This window comes from Ictalurus furcatus, chromosome 8, assembly GCF_023375685.1.
Source record: "Ictalurus furcatus strain D&B chromosome 8, Billie_1.0, whole genome shotgun sequence".
Taxonomy (NCBI): Eukaryota; Metazoa; Chordata; class Actinopteri; order Siluriformes; family Ictaluridae; genus Ictalurus; species Ictalurus furcatus.
In genome coordinates this window covers 17,594,871-17,618,745 of record NC_071262.1, presented here as the reverse complement: position 1 = coordinate 17,618,745, position 23,875 = coordinate 17,594,871, and the positions used below count along the sequence as shown (strand labels likewise).

Here is a 23,875-nt window from a genome sequence, read left to right as displayed (position 1 = left end):
GCCGCCGATGGAGAGAGGTAGCTCGCAAGCGCCTCCTCCACCTTCAGCATAGCTAAATAGCCATGCCGTTCATTCCCCACAATGGTTGAATAATCCAACATCGTGGGGTTATAAAAACGGCTTATGCATGGTTTTCCCCCAGAAGCCTGATATTTTGTCATGCACTTCTGGAAGAAAGGGGAGTTTCTGCAGTGTGAGGGATTTACTTTCACTGGGGAGAAAAAGGCTCATCTAGCCTTAGTAATCACTTCAAGCAGCTCTTTATATGCTGCCCTCAGTTTTTAGGACATCCTTCTGGCTCCTCGGAGTCAGAGAGGAATTATTACTATTATTTTTGTGTGTGTTCTTTTTTCACTTTTTTTTTCCTTTGGCTTTCCATAGCGGAAGGAGGAGTCGCAACGCGAGCTCCGAAATCCAGTGGAGAGCCGAACCCGGAAGACAGAGCAAGAGATAGAGCAGCGCTCATCTCCGGCTCCTCTTCCGGATCCATAAGAGATCCCCCGAACCTGAGATGGCTAGCTGCCTCGGCAGCGGCCGGCCCAAATCCGCGAGGCTCCGAAACCCAACTTGCTTCGGCTTCCGCCTTCTTAGAAGAGCGCGAGTCACGAGCCGAGCTGCTTAATGTAGGCTCTGGAGGCTGCCATCGCATGCTACACTCCTAAACACTTCACCCAGAAAATGTGCACTCTTCCCCGTGATGAAACGGGAGCAAGCCGTAGCACACTTCCTGAATTCTCTCACTCATATTTTTCTCTCGCTCATTCCTTTTTTTTCTTCTCTTTTTTTAAAGGGATAGAAAAGTTCAGAGATTTTGAGAAAAGATAGCGAGGAAATGAAATGTCATTTTGTTTCTTTACACAAACAAACTGACATGCAGTCTTTCGCTGAAGATAATAAAGGCTGATGGCGTGGTTCACAGGTACCATATTTATATCACGCGACGCGCTTAATTGCCATGTCACCTGATCATGGCAGGCCTATAAATAGGCATGATTTTACACAAGCTTCAGATACTGGTCACGCGTGAGAGGCGCTTCCCATAGTGTTATGCTAAATGCAACGTCGAAGTTCCCTTTGAAAGGGAACAACGGTGACATTGATTTTCTAAGCATGGTGTCATCAACTGTGCACAAATCTGTGCATAATTTGTGTGTTCAAAGTTATCACTGTAAAGTATATGATTTACTAAAATGAAAACAGGCTTAGATTTGTGCACATATTTTGACGGTGGTGGAAAACAAAGCCACAAGTGTAATGTGTTCATCCAGGAGTGCTTTACATACAGTTAAATCATGGGTCTGGACTGCTAACATGTTTAACTGACTATGAAGGCATCAGTGTTAAACACAAACAGGCTTGTGGTTACGCTCAAATCTGATTGGGCATGTTAATGCATGCAGCATGGCTTATCTCATTTTGTTGGAGGATGTTACACATTGTGGCATTCAGAGAGGCCGCTTTTTCAGGGATCACACATTTTTCAGTTGAAAGCTCCGAGTAGCTGATCAACATTTACTGATTCCCAACCCCAGTACTGATAAATTAATGCCATTAGCTGGGATCTCATTTTAAGAGGGAAAACAGGCACACAAATGTGATACCTGCACTACCTGTGCACAATCAAGTCCTTTCAACCATATGATTTTTGACTACAGGCACATTTCAGAGAGAAATTAGAAATATAGTGGTACCATCACTGAGTAGGATTATGCCTGCAGTTTTGGATGCAATAATTTCTTTCATCCAAGACCACTGGGAAAAGAATCATACTGCCCCATCCTCACACAATGAACTTTTTTTAGTGCAGGAGGAGCAGTAGACAGGCCAGGTAATGGGGTTGCCAGACCAGGCTAGTTAAAAAAACACTGTGGTTGCCAAGACTATTTTTTGCTGTTTTATAGCAAATAATCAGAAATTAAATTTAACAAATGGCCACAAACAAAGGCGCACGCAGTATGACTATGATGTACAGATTATGTATGCGGGGAACCTGGAGCCTATCCCAGGGAGCATCGGGTATAAGGACGGGGACACTCTGGACAGGGTGCCAATCCATCGCAGGGCACAATCACATACACATTCATACACTACGGACATTTTGGACATGACAATCAGCCAACCATGCAGGTCTCTGGACTGGGGGAGGAAACCAGATTACCTGGAGGAAACCCCTGGAGCACGGGGAGAACATGCAAACGCCACACACACACAGGGCAGCGGTGGGAATCGAACTCTCAACCTTGGAGGCAAGCGTGCTAACCACTAAGCCACTGTGCACCCCTATTGTAAGATATGTCTATTGCAAAGATTGGGAAAGGGAAAGTAAGTAAGTACGCAAGCAAGTTTATTGTCATTCTAATTCAGCATGAGGCTGAGGATCAAAAGAATACAGTTTCTCCTGAGTCATAATAAAAGACTTATTATGGCATGGATAATGTCATAATGTACATCAGAGATGCGTGTACACCACAGGTGACCTTGTTTCCCATGCAAAAGCTGAGAAAAGGAAGAATAATGTCTCTCCCTTTGCCAATGCCCAAATGTTCTGTGCTAGTTTCAGGTCTTTTGTATGGTTTTCAACATGTAGTAGGGCTGGAAAGTTTGCTGAAAATCAGAATCTAAGGGTTTTCTCTTTCTCTGGCACTAGCAAAATGTCAGTCTTTTTGTTTTAATTTTGGGTATGTCTGCTGAATACTAAGTCATAGCATGTTATGTTTACATTCACAGCATTTTTTGTACTATCTGTTATATCGGACACTTCCACACTAGAACTGTGTACTGATCGGCACTACACTGTCACTTACTGTGCCTACTGTCCTGTTCTAGTAGTTACTCTACTAGTGTTGTTTGCACACGTTTGCACTTTATGTAGAAATGCATGGATCTTATTTAGTTCTGTGTCGTCTTGTGAAGTTAGTGTGTTGTTTTATGTAGCACCATGGTCCTGGAGGAACCTTGTTTCATTTCACTGTGTATTGTACCAGCTGTATATGGTTGAAATAACAATAAATGCCACTTGACTTGACTTGTCTGTATTTAAATGAGCAGTGACATTCACACATACTGTGGCTTTGAACAGTATTTCTAAGATTTCATTGCGTATACTTGTGCATTTGATATGCATTTACTCCCAATCCCAAACTGAATCCCAATTTGATTTGTCCATATGAGACTTATCATTTTATTCATAAGAAACTATTCAGATCCTTTCGTACACAAGGGTCAGTACAATGCTCAGTATTGGTGTTTCTTCCCACCCTGCTGCTCTATACCTTATCACATAATCATCATGAGTCTTATGAGTTGAATCAGATTTATGGATTCAGGTCCATGCTTTAGTCCACTGGGAATTCGGTTCATTCTTCTGCGTCTCATCTAAAGTTTACACCTTTATATCCACTCATATCAGCTTCTCTCTAGGTCAAGACCATAATAAGACCCAATAAGTATGTGAATGAGAAGATGACTCATTATGACTCATGATGTCATTACTTCCACATAAGGCAGAGCTGATATATGACACAAATTTGGGTCACACTGAGAGGAATACTGAAAGGAATACCATTTTACAAAGTCGTTCATTAAGACAAATTATTCTTTATGGGTGACATAGTAATTGTTATATTTATTTACCAAGATGTCAGATTTCAAAGCAACATAATATCTAGCTATAGGTCCTGTAATCAACCAGCTGGTTTACAGAAGCTTGTGACAGTGTTAAATACTACAGAGACAAAATTATCAGCATCACAACATCTCAACAGAAATGGGAAGTATGGATAGTTACTGGGAATTACAAAGAATAGTGTTTGTAGAACACAACTGAATCTTCAGTGAGAGCCCGTGAGCAACCATGCCACCCTCAAGATATCATGAAATGTGAAAATATAAACACATGTTAAGAACTTCTCTCCTCTCTGAATAGACAAACAGAGTCATAAACAGTCTCAGGGTGATTTTGCTGTCACAGGGATGCAATTTAAATTTTACTTCGATATTTATGAAAGAATGAACGGGTCAAATGTACTAATGGCATTAATTGATATCTAAAAGAGGTGTAATATACAAAATATGCTTTAATACAGAGCTCTGGATAAGAGACTAAGCATAAGCAAACCGGTGTTTGCACATTGGCAATTCAGAATTGTGAAAAAAAAACCTGTAAACGTAACTGACAATTTGTATTGAGATATGTAACATATTACAGTGAGAAATCCATTTATTCCAGCTGGCCGGCTCTAGGACAGAGCAGCTGCATGCACCGAATGGTCTGCACTTGGATGGGTTAAAATAATTAGGTGCTTCTCATGAGAAAGTGGGCTGTGGTGCAATGCTCCTTGAATGCAAGCCCTACAGTAAATTAAATCCAGAAATGCCAAGTATCCAATTTCTTACCATTGCCATTATGGCCACCCACCCATATCCATTTATCAATTTCACCCAGTGATGGCTCGCTGCAGTATATCACAGCAGTGTGTGCGAGGAATCTGTAAACAACCTCAGCTCAAAAACTTGTAGTGAGGTGGACTTTTTAACGCTGCATGCACACACACACACACACACACACAGTAGGTCTTTAGCATCAAATGATAGCCAACAATATTTACAACAACACATTAATGAGGAAGTTAATGTTTACAGACCATGAAATCTTTCTACATTAAGAGATGTCTGAGGTCTTGCTGTGGTTCCATCAAGTTCAAGAGATGAACTAAACCCAGTCTGAGCTATTACAGACCTTTTTTATTGATTCTGTCTGCAGTTAAATTTAAAGCTACTTTCCATCAGGAAATTAGTAGCAGAGTCTGGAAGTGCTTTCTTACCTATTAGTCTGTTTGCCTAGTCCAAGATAGAGTGAAATTTATACTTTGGGTTTGTTTTATTTTTGGACATTAATAGATACCTGGACATATTTAAACGAACAACAATACTGGTTTCATTGATTAGTCAGAAATATGGTGACAGAAAATCACAGAAACTGAGCATGCACTGTAGATCGAAAAGTATAAACAAACTGTATAAAACAGCAGGATTTTTGTGTGTTCTTTGGGCCAAAGACAGAAATAATTTCACTTCTTGAGCTCTAGCTCTGTCCTCTGGCACTCATTTCTCCATCTTTCATGTTAGCTTAGCAGCTTGCATGTTTAAAAAAATGCCAACTTTCATAGTTGTGATTTTGATTGATTCAGGGTTGAATCAAGACTGACTCAGGGTTGAAATAGGGTTGAATCAGGATTTAATTATTCTTGAATCAGGAATGAATCAGGGATGAATCAAGGTTGAATCAAGACTGAATCAGAGTTGAAATATGGTTAAATCAGGATTTAATTAGGGTTAAATCAGGAGTGAATCTAGAGTGCATCAGGATTGAATTAAGTTTGACTCAGGGTTGAATCAACACTGAATCAGACTTACTTAGTTACTTAGGGGAATCGAGATTCAATCAGAATTAAATCAGAGATAAATCAGGATTGAATTAGGGTTAAATAAGCTTGAATCACGGTTGAATCAAAGTTGAATTATGATTTAATCACAGTTAAAGAAGGGTTGAATTTGGATTGAATCAAGATTAAATCAGGACTGATACAGGATTGAATCAGGACTCAATTAGAATTGGATCAAAGTTAAATCAGGGTTAAATAAGGGTTGAATTAAAGTTCAATTAGGATTGAATCACAGTTAAATAAGAGTTGAATTAAGTTTGAATCAGGATCGAGCCAGGGCTGAATTAGGATTGAATCATGGTTAAATAAGGGTTGAGTTAAGGTTTGAATCAGGATTGAATTAGGGTTGAATCCTGTTCACGGCGCAGCATTTCCATATCTTCACACTGAGTGGATAAAAAAAGAGAACATAAAATTCTGGTTTGTTCTATTTGGTATTTGTTTTAGAAGACACTAAGTGGATATTAAATTCTTTTTTGGCCACATGATGAAAGACTAGGGAACTGCCATGTCACGTATTGGAGGTGAGAACAGATGCAAGTGCAGGTAAGGCAGTTTAATGAGAAGACAAATCCACAGGGTTTGGCAGAAATCAATAACCATAGACAGGAAAGGGTCAAACAATCATGCAAACAATCCAAACTAGGCAAGGCAGAGAATCAGAGTCAATGGAATAACAAAGTTTAAAACAAACAAACAAAAAAAAAAATCCCAAACACAGAATAAATAAATAAAAAACAAGGTATCAAGGCTGGGCGCACGGTGGCTAGCAGTGGTTAGCACGTTCACCTCACACCTCCAGGGTCGGGGGTTCGATTCCCACTGTGGCCCTGTGTGTGCGGAGTTTGCATGTTCTCCCCGTACTGTGGGGGTTTCCTCCGGGTACTCCGGTTTCCTCCCCCAGTCCAAAGACATGCATGGTAGGCTGATTAGAATGTCCAAAGTGTCCGTAGTGTATGAATGGGTGTGTGAAAGTGTATGTGATTGTGCCCTGCGATGGATTGGCACCCTGTCCAGGGTGTACCCCACCTTGTGCCCGATGCTTCCTGGGATAGGCTCCAGGTTCTCCATGACCCTGAAAAGGATAAGCGATGTAGAAGATGGCCGGCCGGACGGCCGGTGTCAAGGCTTGGCAACAGCAGAGACAAACTGTAACTGAGCATATACTTCGCAATGGCTGTGTGTGAGAGTCTCTTAAGTAGTGTGGTGTGATTGCGATTGTAATTGGGAACAGGTGTGTCTGATTAGTTCTCAAGTGAAAGTGACCTGATAGTGTGTAGCTTTTGGCGTTGTAGTCGTTTGCCATGTTTGTAGTTCGGGAAATGGAGTCACTGATTTGCCATGACTTGACACCATGTATGAGCTTTTACCATGCCAGACTCTCAGAATGTCTCAAATGCACTAAGAGAACTTTTTAAAGAAAATAACTATTCTATAACATTAAGAAAAGTGATGTAGACAGGCATGGAAAGCATCGGTTTCTGAAAACAACCTGCAATTATTTGACTGGCATCACATGCATCAATGACAGAAATATTTGTACATGTAGAAGTGCCTCAGTAACACAGTTAAGACAGTGTGTCAAGTCTTACACCAAGGAAGGCAAATTTATTACAGCCTGTAGAACTATGGTGTGACTAGCATGACAAATGAAGAATGAGGACCTAATGGATGGATGTATAATAGGACATTACATTATAATGCACCATCCTTCTTCAGAACAGCCCAAATTTATTTCAATTAGGAACATTATAGGCAGCAACAATCTTCCTCTGAATTCATTTATCCCACTGGAACATAACGCATGACATTTAAGTGACATTTACTTTAAATGGCTAAGGCTTAAGATAAATGTGTGACAAATTAATTACTTAATTGGGACACTGTATCAGCGGTTTCTGAAATGCACTGAAAATGTGCAGGGATTTCAGAACATTCGCATGCAATGTACAGTGCCCTCCACTAATATTGGCACCCTTGGTAAATATGAGCAAGAAGGCTAAAGTGAAAAAATGTCTTTATTGTTTAACCTGTTGATCTTTTGTTAAAAAAAATCACAAAAATACTCTGCTCTCATGGATATTAAACAACTGCAAACAAAACACAGGTTTATGAAAAACATATCTGTTAAATATAGGTGTGCAACAATTATTGGCACCCTTTTTTCAGTACTTTGTCCTACTTCCCTTTGCCAAGATAACATCTCTGAATCTTCTCCTATGATGCCTGATGAGGTTGGAGAATACATGGCAAAGGATCTGAGACCATTCCTCCATACAGAATCTCTCCAGATCCTTCACATTTCGAGGTCCACACTGGTGGACTCTCCTCTTCAGTTCACCCCATATGTTTTCTATGAGTTTCAAGGTAGGGGACTAGGATGGCCATGGCAGGACCTTGACTTTGTGGTCAGTAAACCATGTTTGTGTTGATTTTGATGTTTTGATATTTTGGATCAATGTCCTGCTGGAAGATCCAACCACGGCCCATTTCAATTCTCAATCCTTGGAGATTTTTTGGCCTCTCAAACCATCCTCTTCACAGTGCGTTGAGACAATATATAGACACACGTCCTCTTCCAGGTTGATTCATAACATTTCCAGTTGACTGGAACTCCTTAATTATTGCCCTGATGGTGGAAATGCGAATTTTAATGCTTGTGCTATTTTCTTATAGCCACTTCCCATTTTGTGAAGCTCAATAACCTTTTGCCGCACATCACAGCTATATTCCTTGGTCTTACCCATTGTTATGAATGACTATGGGAATTTGACCTATGTGTTATTTATACCCCTGTGAAGCAGGAAGTCATGGTTGAACAATATCATGTCCCTAGTCACCCAGGTGTACTAAAAGATTTTTAAAAATCAATGGGAATATACTTCAAAGTTCTCCTAAGAAATTCATAGGGGTGCCAATGATTGTTGCACACCTATATTTAACAAAGATTTTTTTTTTTTATAAACCTGTGTTGTGTTTGTAATTGTTTGATATCCATGAGAGTATTGTTGTGAATTTTTTTAACAAAAGATCAAAATGTTAAACAATAAAGACAATTTTTCACATCGTTCTTTGCTCATATTTATCATGGGTGTCAATATTATTGGAAGGCATTGGAACAACCAGGTTTTTGAGACTTTTAAAGACAACAGTGAGTGTTGAACTGTGTGAGCTGTGTGTTGAAGGATGTCTTGTGTGCTGGTGGTCCAGAATGCTGAAGATGTAATCAGAAAAAAAGAGGTTTTCAGCACCACACATCACAGCCTGGTTTGAGAGAAAGCTAGTGAGCGGTTGAAAGATGGCTTACTCCGTCTTACCCATCAGCATCCCAGAATCAGAGCTGATAGAACCTAATTTGGCATAATGTGCATTTTTGCCTCAGCTCAGATATGCATAATCATGAAAATGCACAATTTTAGAGGAAGAGAAAAATTATCATAATTTAATTGTGTTTTGGCATTTAATTACTGAATAGCTTTATGATAACACCAGCAACTCTGAATGTCTGAAGATGATAAGAATTGCTTAAGACAGTGGATCTCAAATGAAGCAAAGCAAGTTGTTGTTTTTTTTAATTTACATTTTGATACAGAGCTGGAAATCACAACCCACAATTACCAAACTTATATTTCTTATTGAATTTTTTTTTATAGATTTTAATCCAAGCCTCAATAACTGAAGAACAAGTAAACCTACAAACCTCCAATATATAATTATAAGATATTATTGTACACAGGGGCGTTAGCTGGAATGTTTATGATCCGGGGCTGAACCCAGATTCTTCTCCACCAAAAAACTTTAAAAAACGTTCTTGCATGTAAGGGCTAATTGCTTAAAAAAATTGAAAATTGGACAAAAAAAAAGTTGGAGTTGTCATAAAACTCACTTTGGGTGTTATCACTGTTTGTAGGACTACAAGACCCATAAAATATAAAACCTTTTGGCTATCTAAAACAAGACTAGGCTAGTTTGATGTCACTAGCCAAAGGGAGGCACAACTAAGCTATCACTGTATGGGTTTAGCTGCTACAGTGTCATGTAAAGTACATTAGCTGTCCTTCTGCTCTGCTCATATCATGTTCACATAACCTGGAACTCATATAGACATTTGCACACCTTGTTTTCCTGCTCATCATGAGAGGATGTTAGTGCTTCTGTTTTAACCCCTTTACTGAAAAAAAAAACCTTGAACGTAAAAATCTATTTTCTGCTCACACTAACTGCATTTGAGGATTCAACGTTGAATGCACAGGCCAGGTTACGGCACTGATAATGAGCCTTATATGTGACTAATAACTGGAAGTTCAGAGAGGATCTGTGAAATTTGTTTTACTGTTAAATTGGCCCCTAGGAGTAAGAGTTAGAGAGGTAAGAGTCTGAGAACCCCTGGTCTAAAAGACATCCTGCTGTCCTTTCCCACACTAAAAAAAGGAGTGTGTGGTGTATGAAGAGTAGCCGCTGGCCTCATTGTGTCAGAGCCTCTGCAGTTTGTAAGACCTCTGCTCTGGGCAACAGTGGGTGGCCACGAGGTGGCCTTGAATAGGAATCAATTATGGCACGTGTGGTGGAAAAAGCTGGACACAAAGCCATAGCTGTGTCTAGAGGGAGTGTAATAACCTTGACTTGTTCCTAGTGCAAGCTTTTTGGCCCCACATTATACAAAGAGCCAGGGTGTCTCATCACCACCCTTCATTAAAAAAACAGAAAAGCAATGATGGGCTATGCTATGTCAGCATAATACCCTCAATGTCATGAATATATTAAGCTTCGGTGGAATATGAGGTTTTCACTGAAACATTTTAAATTATGTTTCACTTGATAAAAAAAAAAAAAAAAAGACAAATTGCATGCTTTGTGACATGGAATGGCATTACCATGAACCTTTTAGTAAGAGGGAGGGATGATACAGTTTGAACCACTCAAAACACAAATAAAAAGAGAAAAATGCAGACTGGTGAATCAGAGTGGTCATGCCATTTGTTTTATTAACAGACAGCTGTTGCCTTGGCCTTGGATTAGTTTGGTTTGAAAGATTCACACCCACTGTTGTGTGGGTTCACAAATCCCTCTATTGCAGTAGGCTTTAATTCATAACAGGACTGTGCTTTTCTTTACAAATCCTCCAAATCCTCCTGTCATATATATATATATATATACATACATATATATATATATATATATATATATATATATATATATATATATATAAACAGTATCTCACAAAAGTGAGTACACCCCTCACATTTTTGTAAATATTTGATTATATCTTTTCATGTGACAACACTGAAGAAATGACACTTTGCTAAATGTAAAGTAGTGAGTGTACAGCTTGTGTAACAGTGTAAATTTGCTGTCCCCTCAAAATAACTCAACACACAGCCATTAATGTCTAAACCGCTGGCAACAAAAGTGAGTACACCCCTAAGTGAAAATGTCCAAATTGGGCCCAATTAGTCATTCTCCCTCCCCAGTGTCATGTGACTTGTTAGTGTTACAAGGTCTCAGGTGTGAAGGGGGAGCAAGTGTGTTAAATTTGGTGTCATCGCTCTCACACTCCCTCATACTGGTCACTGGAAGTTCAACATGGCACCTCATGGCAAAGAACTCTCTGAGGATCTGAAAAAAAGAATTGTTGCTCTACATAAAGATGGCCTAGGCTATAAGAAGATTGCCAAGACCCTGACACTGAGCTGCAGCACGGTGGCCAAGACCATACAGCGGTTTAACAGGACAGGTTTCACTCAGAACAGGCCTCGCCATGGTCGACCAAAGAAGTTGAGTGCACGTGCTGAGCATCATCTCCAGAGGTTGTGTTTGGGAAATAGACGCATGAGTGCTGCCAGCATTGCTGCAGAGGTTGACGGAGTGGGGGGTCAGTCTGTCAGTGCTCAGACCATATGCCGCACACTGCATCAAATTGGTCTGCATGGCTGTCGTCCCAGAAGGAAGCCTCTTCTAAAGCTGATGCACAAGAAAGCCCGCAAACTGATTGCTGAAGACAAGCAGTCTAAGGACATGGATTACTGCAACCATATCTTGTGGTCTGATGAGACCAAGATAAACTTATTTGGTTCAGATGGTGTCAAGCGTGTGTGGCGGAAACCAGGTGAGGAGTACAAAGACAAGTGTGTCTTGCCTACAGTCAAGCATGGTGGTGGGAGTGTCATGGTCTGGGGCTGCATGAGTGCTGCCGGCACTGGGGAGCTACAGTTCATTGAGGGAACCATGAATGCCAACATGTACTGTGACATACTGAAGCAGAGCATGATCCCAACCCTTTGGAGACTGGGCCGCAGGGCAGTATTCCAGCATGATAACGACTTTTGCCTTGGTAAAGGAGCTGAGGGTGAAGGTGATTGACTGGCCAAGCATGAGTCCAGACCTAAACCCTATTGAGCATCTGTGGGGCATCCTCAAATGGAAGGTGAAGGAGCACAAGGTCTCTAACATCCACCAGCTCCGTGATGTTGTCATGGAGGAGTGGAAGAGGACTCCAGTGGCAACCTGTGAAGCTCTGGTGAACTCCATGCCCAAGAGGGTTAAGGCAGTGCTGGAAAATAATGGTGGCCACACAAAATATTGACACTTTGGGCCCAATTTGGATATTTTCACTTAGGGGTGTACTCACTTTTGTTGCCAGCAGTTTACACATTAATGGCTGTGTGTTGAGTTATTTTGAGGGGACAGCAAATTTACACTGTTACACAAGCTGTACACTCACTACATTACATTGTAGCAAAGTGTCATTGCTTCAGTGTTGTCACATGAAAAGATATAATCAAATATTTACAAAAATGTGAGGGGTGTACTCACTTTTGTGAGATACTGTATATAAGTATATATAGAGATACAGAGACCACCTACACACTTCTCCAGGACCAAACTCAGTCCATCATTTCAAGATTTAAAAGGCTTCTGTCAAAAACCCTGCTGATTAAAAAAAGCGAATATGAGCTGGTTAGCATGACTAGCTATTGGAGATTATCGTTAGTTTACACATTATATACAGTATAAAGGAATAAAAACACAACAGGGTATGTAGTGTTGTTAAAGGAAAATAATCAGAGATGGTGTTGTGTGACACAGCCTGACATAAAACGCATTCCAATTACAGCACTTATTTTTATTCCTCTTACAGTATATCACAGCTTTTTGCCAATGAGTATCATTTTGTAATTATTAATGAACATGTTATGCTTTTTAATCATTTATTGTTCACTTTTAATGTTCCCCTAAACAAGTCAGTTTCTCTTTTTACTTACATTATAGGAGCTATATGTAAGTAAGGGAACAGTCATTCCCTCTTTTTCCCTCTTTCCCAAAGTTAATAAGCCAAAGAAGAAAAAATGCAATTAGTCTCCAGTGTTAGAGGACAGGGGTCTTTGCATTTTCTGATTCCTTGGGAACATAACAAATTGTGTCTTTTCTCTTTCCCGAAGTTATTGAGCCCCTGTCCCTAGACACTGGATACTCCTTCCTTAAATGTTAAATAAACATCTCCTTATAGAAAGCTTAACTACATCAATGATTATAATGATTTTTGAACCTTACATTATGTTGAGTGTCTGCCATGCAAGTCCCTGTAAACGTCCTGGTACAATAGAAACCATAGCGTATTAGAACGCGTGCATTAGCCGGCAGTACTGTCAGAGCAGAACTGTTGTTACAGAAACTGAATCAACCAATGAGAATCAAACATTCAACAGAACTGTGGTATTATATGTGACATCTAATTCTCCTGCAGAACACATGCCCCTGCCCTTGTAATAAACATTAATAACTTTCATTATTTTGTTCCAAACAGTCTGTAATGCAACAGTCGTGCAGCAACAGTGTAAAACTTTTCACTCTGCTTTGGCCTCGAATTTTGCAGTCACACTGATCTTGCTATGTCATGACCCAGCCTACCTGACCTTGAATCAAAACCTGGTGCTAAATTCAAACATGCTGGAGTGTTGATTTGAATAGTGCAGTTTTTTCCCACACACTTTACCTTCTTCCTTTGGGTTTGGAACCTTAGGGAGGAAAATGTAATCTACAGCTTCACACCTCAAGGCAACTGGAGGCAGAAATGCTTTGCTGTGATACAGTGGATCTCGGAGGTTCATCTTGGCTTAATTAAGCAACAGTCAATATGCCCTAAATAATCACTGATTTTCCGCAGCTGCTGCTTCCAACCGTGTATCATATTGGATGAGAACTAGCTTTGAAATGGTAACTGGTCATGTATTGATCGTCGATGCTCATAACTCAATTCACTGATTAGGATAGGGAATCACATATGCTCTTAAACATTGCCTTTCTGGAGTGCAAAAAGTGGATGAGACGTTTAAGATCATCGTCAAGCAAATCAACACGTTTTATGTTTACAGGATATGCCCAATTAATTACAATTTATAATATGAATAAGTAGAGTGATTCAATGTGAAGTTCACCATCAAGCTACACCATATGGCTGAGTTTTATGGACACTTGATCATCAAACCCATATGTGCTTTTTGAACATCTCATTCCAGATTTAGTCTCTCTTTATATAACCTCCACTGTTCTGGGAAGGCTTTCCACTAGATTCTAGTGCATTGCAGTGGGGGTTTGTGTTCATTCACTCACAAGAGCATTAGTAAGGTCAGGCACTGATGTCAAGTGAGGAGGCCTCGGGAGTATTGGTGTTCAATGGGGTTGAGGTCAGGGCTCTATGTAGGTTCTTCCACTCCAGCCTTGGCAAACCATGTCTTTGTGGAGCTTGCTTTATGCACAGGGGCATTGTCATGCTGGAACATATTTGGGCCTCTTAGTTCCAGTGAAGGGAAACTGTAACGCTACAGCATACAAAAACATCCTAGACAATTGTGTGCTTCCAAGTTTGTAGCAACAGTCTGGGTAAGAAGCACATAAGGGTGTGATGGTCAGGTGTCCACAAACCCTTGGCCATACAGTGTATGTTACATAGAATATGTATATAAGCAATTGTATAAATATATACAGTGCAAATAACAATAGTGTGCAAACAGCCCCATATTTAGGGCGCTGCTGCACCGAATCCGAATAACAGCACCGAGCCACATTAAACGTTCCTCTATTACCTCAGAAAAGTTTGATTGGTCAAATTGGTTTGTTGGCGCCCCCTAGTGCCGATGTAAATAAGTGGCAGTATGTGCAAGGCTGTATTAGGTGCAACAGGATACTCATCGAAGGTGGATTTTAAAATTAATATTTTAATAAAATTAAAAAGTACATCATACTTATCAGTCATCACTGTTGGTATGTCTGTGAAGTGTGTTTGAGTGTCAGTGATGATGATTTAGTTTGTTTACAGCATTACGGACGATAATGATCATGGCATAATTTTTATGCTAATGCAGCTGACGTATTACCGGAAGTAGCAATCAGGATTGTTAGCTGAGATGAAAAATGAAGCGACAAAAACCATTGACAGCTCAACCATGTCACAAAAGCATCTCAGCGGTCTGGCTGTGATTGCCATTAACCATGACGTTGCACTTCAAATCTCATATGACGACATTATTAATGATTTTGCAGCAAGGAAGGCCAGGAAGGTAAAATTCTAAAAGCACACATTACTTGAAACGAATGCAGGTACAGCACAGTGTTTAAATTACAGTATATACTGCATTGTTATTTTTGTATTGTTATTTATGTTTATTATTTTTTTTTATTTAAAAAAATCTTAGCACTTGCATATAATAAGGTAAATTTGTGTTTATATTCTTTTTTTGTGGTTATGCCTATGCACAATGGCTATTTATTTTTTTATGTTTTTATTTAATTTTTATTAATTTTATTATTGAAGTAATAGGATAGTAATAGGATGAATCGCTCCTAGGGCACCAAATGGGCTAAAATTGTGCCAAATTACCCCAAGGTGTGTGTGTGTGTGTGTGTGTGTGTGTGTGTGTACATGGTGTCCAGCCTATATGTATTCCCTTCTTCACCCAGTATTCCAAGATACCCTGTGTGACCCTGACCAGGATAAAGATAAATAAATTAATGTAAACTTGTTGTTTGTATCACTGGCATGAATCTTTTCACAGACATAAAATCAGTTCTGCCTGTGGTTTATGCAGTGTGTAAAGTGAGCTGCACAGCAATTAAATTAGGAGGGGAGACTGCTGGAAAAGCTTGCAATAATGTAGCTCTCTTTCTCCCACTGAGTACAATATGCTACACACAGATTGAAGTTTAGAATTTGAGAGCTCAACCTAAGAGCTGCACAAACCCTTTTGCCAAGACAAAATGATATCACTATAGTCAGATAATCTCATTGTAATGGTGCTGTATCTGACTGTGAGCCTCTCCTGGAGAGCAGATAAATCATTCTCTCTGTGTTAATTACTGAGCTCAGGGGCGTGGCACATCTGTCCCCTGCTTTACAGTCGGCTCCATGGGGATCTTTTGAAAATTCAGAGTTCTGTAGGAAGAACCTTTTTTTTTCTTTCTTTTTTTCCTGTAGTGCTCTAACAATTGGCTTTATTTTTTATATATGTATTTAGTCTTATGTAGAAATAGCACAAGTTCCGATCTCAACTTGAAAAGATGAGCATCTTATTTTTACTTCACAAGAAAATTAATTAACTCTTTCTGGGACAATTTCCAATGGACTAAATTACAGTGCCATCTACAGTATGATATCCCTTTTTTGTAATTGATAAACAGTATTAAAACACATAGTTCCTCTGCACAATTCTTTCACAGAGGTCCTAAAATGGTCTTTTTCTGTTGTAAATGAAAATTAGCCCAATTCTGCAGGAAATGATCTGGCAACACTGCCTCTATGGCTCTGAGCAACACGGCTAATTAACATCTAGTTTTGAGAGGTGGACAAAATCATATGCAAAACTTGCTGCCATTAAATGTCCATTAAAAGTTTTGTATGTCTAAACTCAGTTTTATACTGTGCGATTATAGCAGTCTTTTAAGATTATTACTTGTCACACCGCATGAGATGATCCCAATAAAATCTTGGTCTAATTCTATATGATGCTCCTCTAACAACAGACTTAAGAAAATGACTACATTCTGCTTATGTTACTAATCACATGCTGCAAATGGGGTCACATAAACAGAAATGGTCTTCTAAGGGAGCTTGAGGTAATAAGGCTATTTTTCTGTCCATAGTGTGTCCACAGTGTACAGACTTAAGGTTTAACAGAATGCGTAATTAGCCGCACACTTGGCATATGCATATAGTTGAGGGGTAGAATTATTTTAAGAAGTATTTTTAGAAGTATTTTGCATCTCATTAGGCCTGAAAATAAGCACAAACAATTTAATACATCTGCCCTAGTAGGTTCAGGATTTTGCATGAATATGTAGGCTTATTATATTTGTACCCGTTTATTTATTCTCTTATATGATTGGTTATTTATAAATATGAGTCGCAGCAGACACGGTTAAAGCAGCCAATGCACTAAGATTAATGAATCTGAGCCCAGACATTTTTAAATAAACAGAGGAATGTATACTATTGGGCATGTTTCATTACTTTCAATCAGGGCATTATGCATTTTAGTCATTTACAGATTGCCCAAAGTAGAACGCTCACACAGACGGCTGTGGCTCAGGTGGTAGAGCGGGTTGTCCACTAGGGTTGGCGGTTCGATTCCCGGCCTGCATGACTCCACATGCCGAAGTGTCCTTGGGCAAGACACAGAACCCCAAGTTGCTCCCGATGGCAAGTTAGCACCTTGCATGGCAGCTCTCCTACCATTGGTGTGTGTGTGAATGGGTGAATGAGACACAGTGTAAAGTGCTTTGGATAAAAGCGCTATATAAGTGCGCCATTTACCAGAGGAGCAGGTAAATTGCCAGTGTGCAATATATACAATGGTTCAATACCCCATTACTGTACTATGCTAATTCTGTAAGCCAGTATACAGACTGATGCTTTGTGTTTTTCACATATCCTGAAAAATAGTTTTTACATGCTGTGTACACATGGTTTTAGAAAGTGCAGCATCTTCTCCAGTCCGTTCTGAGACTGGTGCAATGTATTTCCTAGTAGATCACGTCATGTAATAATCCAATCATACGTCAGCAGCACAGTGCATACAGTGATGAGGATACACATCAAGAGTTTCATTACATTTTCACATTAAGCATCCGAAATGGGGGGAGGGATTTCAGTGACTTTGACTGTGATCTCAGTGACTTTGACTGTGGTATGGTTGTACCAGACTTGAATGTTTCAGAAACTGCTAATCTGCCTGGTATTTTTATGCACAATTATCTCTAGAGTTTAAAAAGAAGGGTGTGAAAACCTAAAAACATCTTGTTGATGACGGAGCTCAGAAAAGATTGGCAAGACTGGTTTGAGCTGACAGGAAGGGTGTGATAATTAAATAACAACTATTTACAACTGTGGTGAGCAGAAAAGCATCTCAGAATGCACAACATGTACTTTAAGGTAAATGGGTTAACAACAGGAGAAAACCATATTGGGTTCCACTCCTTTCAGTCAAGAACAGGAATCTGAGGCTATATTGGGCAAAGGGGCATAAATTCAGCAAAATTGGACAGGTGAAGATTGGAAAAAGAACAGGTGATGTTTTTCTAATCTTCAAGTGTCCAGTTTCTGTGAGTCTGTGCCTACTGTCCTCAGAATCATGAAGGGAAGGTCAATTTCAACTATACAAGACTCAACAGCAAACCCACGGTCCATAAGTAGTCCATTATGTTCTAATATTTTAACTGTTAATGACTATTCGCTATGAAAACCTAATTAGGAGGCAACTTTGGCTCAAACACACAGGCTATATGTATGTGTTAATGAGACGGCATTATTAATCTCATGGTGTGGGGGAATAGCAGCTTTGTGGTTAGTACGTTTGCCTCGCACCTTCAGGGTTGGGGCTTCGAATCCCACCTCTGTCCTGTGTGTGTGGAGTGCGTGTTCTCCCCGTGCTTCGGGGGTTTCCTACGGGTACTCCGGGTTTCCTCCACCAGTCCAAAGACATGCATTGTAGGCTGATTGGCATTTCCAAATTGTGTGTGTGTGTGAATGTGTGTGTGATTGTGCCCTGTGATGGGTTGCCATCCTGTTCAGGGTGTCCCCCGCCTCATGCCCTGAGTTCCGTGGGATAGGCTCCAGGCTCCCCTGCGACCCTGTGTAGGATAAGTGGTATGGAAAATGGATGGATGGATGGAATCTCCTGGTGGTTTTCTACACAATTCTATAGGTGTTGCAATAGGTTTCCCATTTGTCATGTCACATGTATGGATATAAGGCAATCTGAACAGAGTAATACATGCTCTTAAAGGCACCGTAACAAAAACAGTCTACTTTACAGTCTAAATAGAGGTCATGTAAAAATAAAATGTGGATGTCTTCATTGCATAAACATTTTAACTGGACTTTATGGGCAAAGGTTATAATCAGACAAAATTAAAATGCAAGAAACGTTCATAGTAATAGTCTAGACACAAAACTGAACCAGGAAAAGCTTAAATGATTATAGAACTTGTATATAAAAATAGATTTTACTCATTAGTACAACACCACTGATCTGCTACCAGCCACACTGTCACAGCAATAAGGTCATTCTGATGATCATATATCTGTTTATTCATTCAAGGCAGCTTATATAACCTACATAGCAACTTATAACTGTGATTACGGTGTATGTTGATATCCGTGGCCCATCTATGATCAGGCTTTATGATTTGTTGAAACAAACCCAGAACATTCCTGTGATCATGGAAGCATTGATTCCTGAAAGAACAAGTTGAAACTATAGACAAGAAGAAACCACACAGATGGAGGAGAAGCCCTCTGGACATTATTGAGTTGTTTCTTTAGTTCCCTTCCACTGAGTGCTTACACAGGTTCAGTCAATAGTAATTGATTTGATTCTCTCATCACCGGTCTAGCTATTCTCTAACAGTCAGAGCAATGCTTCTCATGATTTAATTATGTGTAGGTACTTTTACCATTCATACAAATTTAAATTGCTTTTTTCAAGTAAAGAAATGCTTTAATATTGAACATTAAATAAGACATTAAATTCCTGCAGTTGTGTTAGATTTCCTGGCTTACAGGATGCCGTGGGTGCTGTGAATGACAGTAATTGGTGTTGTGCGTACCGTCGAATGTTAAATTGTGTCTGTGAAATACTGCAGATTTCATTTTAGCTTTAAGAATTCTTTGGACTGGGCTGATAATTGGAAAGTTCATATATAACCAATTAACCACTCTTTACAACAGTGGTGAGCAGAAAAGCATCTTAGAATGCACAACATGTCAAACTTTGAGGCAGAAGAGATACAAGAACAGAAAAGGAGTCCCTGAAGATGAATTATAGATTCTTAAATGGGGTTTTTTTCCCTTTGGCTTTTTGGAAGCAAAATAGAAATCCAGCATACATTGTTTTACTTTTTGTAACGCATAGCATTGACCTGTATTTATGAGAATAAGATCAACAGATAGAGGGATGTAGAAAAGACATCCTTACATCACAGACAAACCGCATGTGTCTCCCATGTGTAGCGTGCGAAATCAGCATTATATTATTTTCGCATAGTGCTGCACTCACATGTACAGTGTGAAAATGGTGAAAACCGAGCTCGTATCTGCTACCCCTAATGGCCCAGCAGGAAAGACGTAGTGTAATATGGACATGCTATAGCATGATACACCCTGCTGCCTCTCAAAAACATTAGGTTGATAAAGATGTGACTAAAGATATTACTATAAGCTCTGACACTGCGCAGGATGAGCTCAGGATTTAGTTCCTTTTAATTTAATTATCAGGGCCCATTTTGCAAAAAAGCAGCATATGGTGTTGCTGCACTGGGAGTCACCTGCACAATAAGCAGGGATGTGAAACTCATTAATTAGAAAGGCAAAGCAAGAAAATAACATTCTGCTTAGTATAGCATATGAAGTGATGCTCTGTGAAAGTTGGACAAACCTGGAGCCTGTTCATGGAGGGTTTCTGTGAGGTATTGTAAGTGCAGCAGGAGCAGCAAACCTCCGGCGCTGAAAAGCAGCAGGAACATGAAGATGTATGGCAGCCTCATGGTGGCCCAGCGCAGACACCTTCTGCCTCCGTCTATCACCTTACAGTCCATGGCCTATCGAGTATGGCCCTAAGCCTGGAGCCTTCAGTACAAACAAACACAGACATGTAAACACACTAATGCGTTTCTTCAAACAAAAGCAATGGCATTTGCAATGCAAAAATGTACAGAAGAGGTTCTCAGCATGGCAAACCTAATATACACGTGGTATAATGGATTAGCATTTACCACTAACTCTCAGGCGATGTAAATACGTACTAGCTAACATAAACCTCCATAAATCTCCAAGACAATTCATTATTATCAAGGGTACATGAAACAATGCATTCTATAAACAGAGAAGCTCCATATAAAAAAAGAAATTGGGCAATATTTTGCCAGTCTCTTCTTATTTTTTTCTGTCCCTGTGCCTCAGACTTACAAACGCTAAAATGATCAGCTGGCATAAACAACCTAAACGGTTAATCGTATCCATTGTGGACTTATATTTAAGCATTTGGCACTGAAATATGCCCTACGTATTGAGGATGTAACAGAATACCATTGCATTCTTGCAGTAGAACAGATCATGGCAATACAAAGACAGATATGACTGTAAGTGCAGTATTTGTTTTTGTAACTTGTCACAAAGTTTCACCGAGCATATGGTTGAGACTAGAGGTGTCCATTGGGACTGGAATCCCACAGGATACAACAGAAATTAACATCATACTCACGGGACAGAGACAACATTCATTTACCAATAGGAGGCAGACGATTCTTTATTTTTTTCCTAGCACTAGTGGTTTGTTCAAGTAGCCCAACCTAAACACTGCTTTACTGAGCTCCAAAATAAAACCATAATTCTATCATATTTTGTGGAAACTAGCCTGAAATTCACAAAAGGAATATGGACCCGCAACTGTATGCTGCCCCATACAGTCTGCAGCAGGTGTGTGGAGGGGAGTGAGCAAATTAATGTGGTGCATCTGTCTCTCATTTGTAAATGCATATTTAATATGGTCACCAGTCGCTGTACTATGAAGTTGCCAGTAGGCGTTTCTACTACTGGTTACCATAGTAACATTTATCAGTGGGTGGCACAACTAGCATTCCACTACTGACAACAAAGTTTTCGTGCCGCTAAAGTGAAACATTCTGAAGGGATAGCATTTGTATATAAAATTCACCAGTGTATAAATGCATCATATCTTACGAGATGTAGGAGAAGCAGTGTGTGCTCCATTACAGCCATCTATCTGCGGCGAAAGCTCAAGCGCTGGTCTTTACTGTCTTCACTCCCATTGGTAGACACTGCACCAACTCACTCGAAATTTTCATAAGGTTAAACTTTTCTCAACTTTGTTGTGTCACTGGACACACCCACAACTTGTCACCAACGGTCGCTGTCACTCATGTCCAGGAAGTCGCCAGCTCTCATTGAAAATGAATGGTCTATGGACGCTTTGTCGCTGTACGTGTGAACGTACTCTCACTCACTCAGTTAGCAGGGCAGAGGTGTGTGTATGTGTGTGAGTGACAGCAGAGCTGAACTGACCAGAACTGAGCCACTGGTAAGCAGCTGATTTTCTATGTGTGTGACAGTGGAGCTGAACTGAACCAAATCAAAGTGAGCCACTGGAAATCAGCTGCTTTTTTGCTTCCCCAGTTTCCCTTCTGCTGTGTCCTTGTCTGTTTTGTGTCACAGATCCCATTTTGACTAGCAGCAACACTACGTTCCAGCTTCATAGTAGTGTCGAGTTAACTTTTCTGATTGTTCTGGAATAAAACAAACCCAAAAAGAAAACCTAATCAATTTTTTTTTTTTTTGCATTTTCTCCCTAATTTTTTCCTACAAGCCAGCTCTCAACTATCATAGAACAGCTAACAACCAGGGAGGGTGAAGTCTAACTCATGCTTCCTCCAAGACACATGAAGCCAGACAAAGCCATCTTTTTTGATGAAATGCTGCTCTGCTATCCACTCTCTTCCACTTACAATTAGCTAGTGTCGCTGTGGTTGACATCCCTCCCACCCAGAGAGCTCAACCAATTAGAGAGCTCGACTTCTTGGACTCCTGCCCACAGATAGCTGTGGCATTTTCAGGATTTGAACTCCAGACGATTGTGCAACTGCTTTTCTAGTGTGCTAGTTGGAAACCCCAGATGGCTGTTGTTGTCACCTATAAATAACAATTCCATGATTTGGACATAGTTCCCTAGCTCCCTCAGTCACAGCTTTCAAGGAGTCTGAAGAACAATTATGCACTGAAGTGAATTAGCTGATGAACTGTATGAAGTATAAGGGTTGAATAAAGTTATGTTCTGCAAATTGCTATTTGTTTTCTGTCATTTGTGAATAAAACAAAATACTTCTTATTCCCAGCAGCCCTGGAGTTTTTCAGTGATCCTGGCGGCATAGTGGTAAGTTTCACCTTTCAGTCTAGACCACTCGTATTACCAGTTTCAGCCCAAATACAGATACCTATAGAAACATTTTGAGCATTAATTCGATACAGATACAGATAACAGCATTGTGATACAGCCATAGTACATATACAAATCAAATGAGCAGCCAATTTTAATAATACAGTGCTGTGAAAAATTATTTGATTAGATTTTTCTGTTTTTATCACATATTTTATTATTTTTAGCTTTTCAAACAAAATACAACATAAGACAAAGGAAACCTGAGTAAACACAAAATACAGTTTTTATTATTTTATTTTTTATTGAAGCAAAAAAAAAGGTTATCCAACACCTATCACCAATGTGAAAAAGTAACTGTCCCTTAAACTTTAAATCTGGTTGTGCCAACTTTAGCAGCAATAACTGCAAGCGAACGCTTCTGATAACTGGAGATCAGTCTCTCATAGCACTGTGATCTACTCTTCTTTGCAGAACTGCTTTAGTTCAGCCACACTGGAGGGTTTTCAAGCATGATCTCACAGTATCTCAATTGGACTAAGCAACTCCAAAACTTTAATTTAGCTTTTTTTGAGCCATTCAGAGGTGGACTTACTCCTATGCTTTTGATCATTGTCTTGCTGCATAATCCAGTTGAGCTTGAGTTTCAACTTACGGACTGAAGAACGGACATTCTCCTTTAGGATTTTCTGGTAGAGAGCAGAATTCATGTTTCCCTCAATTACTGCAAGTTGCCCAGACCCTGAAGCAGCAAAGCATCCCCACACCATCACACTTCCACCACTATGCTTGACCATATGTATGATGTTCTTTTTGTGGAATTCTGTGTTTTGTTTATGCCAAATGTAACAGGACCCCTGTCTTCCAAACAGTTTCACTTTCGTCTCATCAGTCCACAGAACATTCTCCCAAAAGGTTTAAAGATCATCAAGGTGTGTTTTGGCAAAATTCAGACAAGCCTTAATGTTCTTCTGGGTTAGCAGTGTTTTT

The 23,875-nt window shown here is 39.8% G+C and overlaps 1 protein-coding gene across 1 annotated transcript in view; it reads right to left on the bottom strand.

Moving 5' to 3' along the window:
• si:ch211-269c21.2 (carbohydrate sulfotransferase 8) overlaps positions 1-23,875 on the bottom strand; it is a 58,287-nt gene that overhangs the window by 20,510 nt on the left and 13,902 nt on the right. Inside the window, exon 2 of the mRNA XM_053631181.1 lies at positions 20,372-20,562. Coding sequence (XP_053487156.1) covers positions 20,372-20,531 — 160 coding nt within the window. The 5' untranslated portion in view covers positions 20,532-20,562. The remainder of the gene's footprint in view (positions 1-20,371; positions 20,563-23,875) is intronic.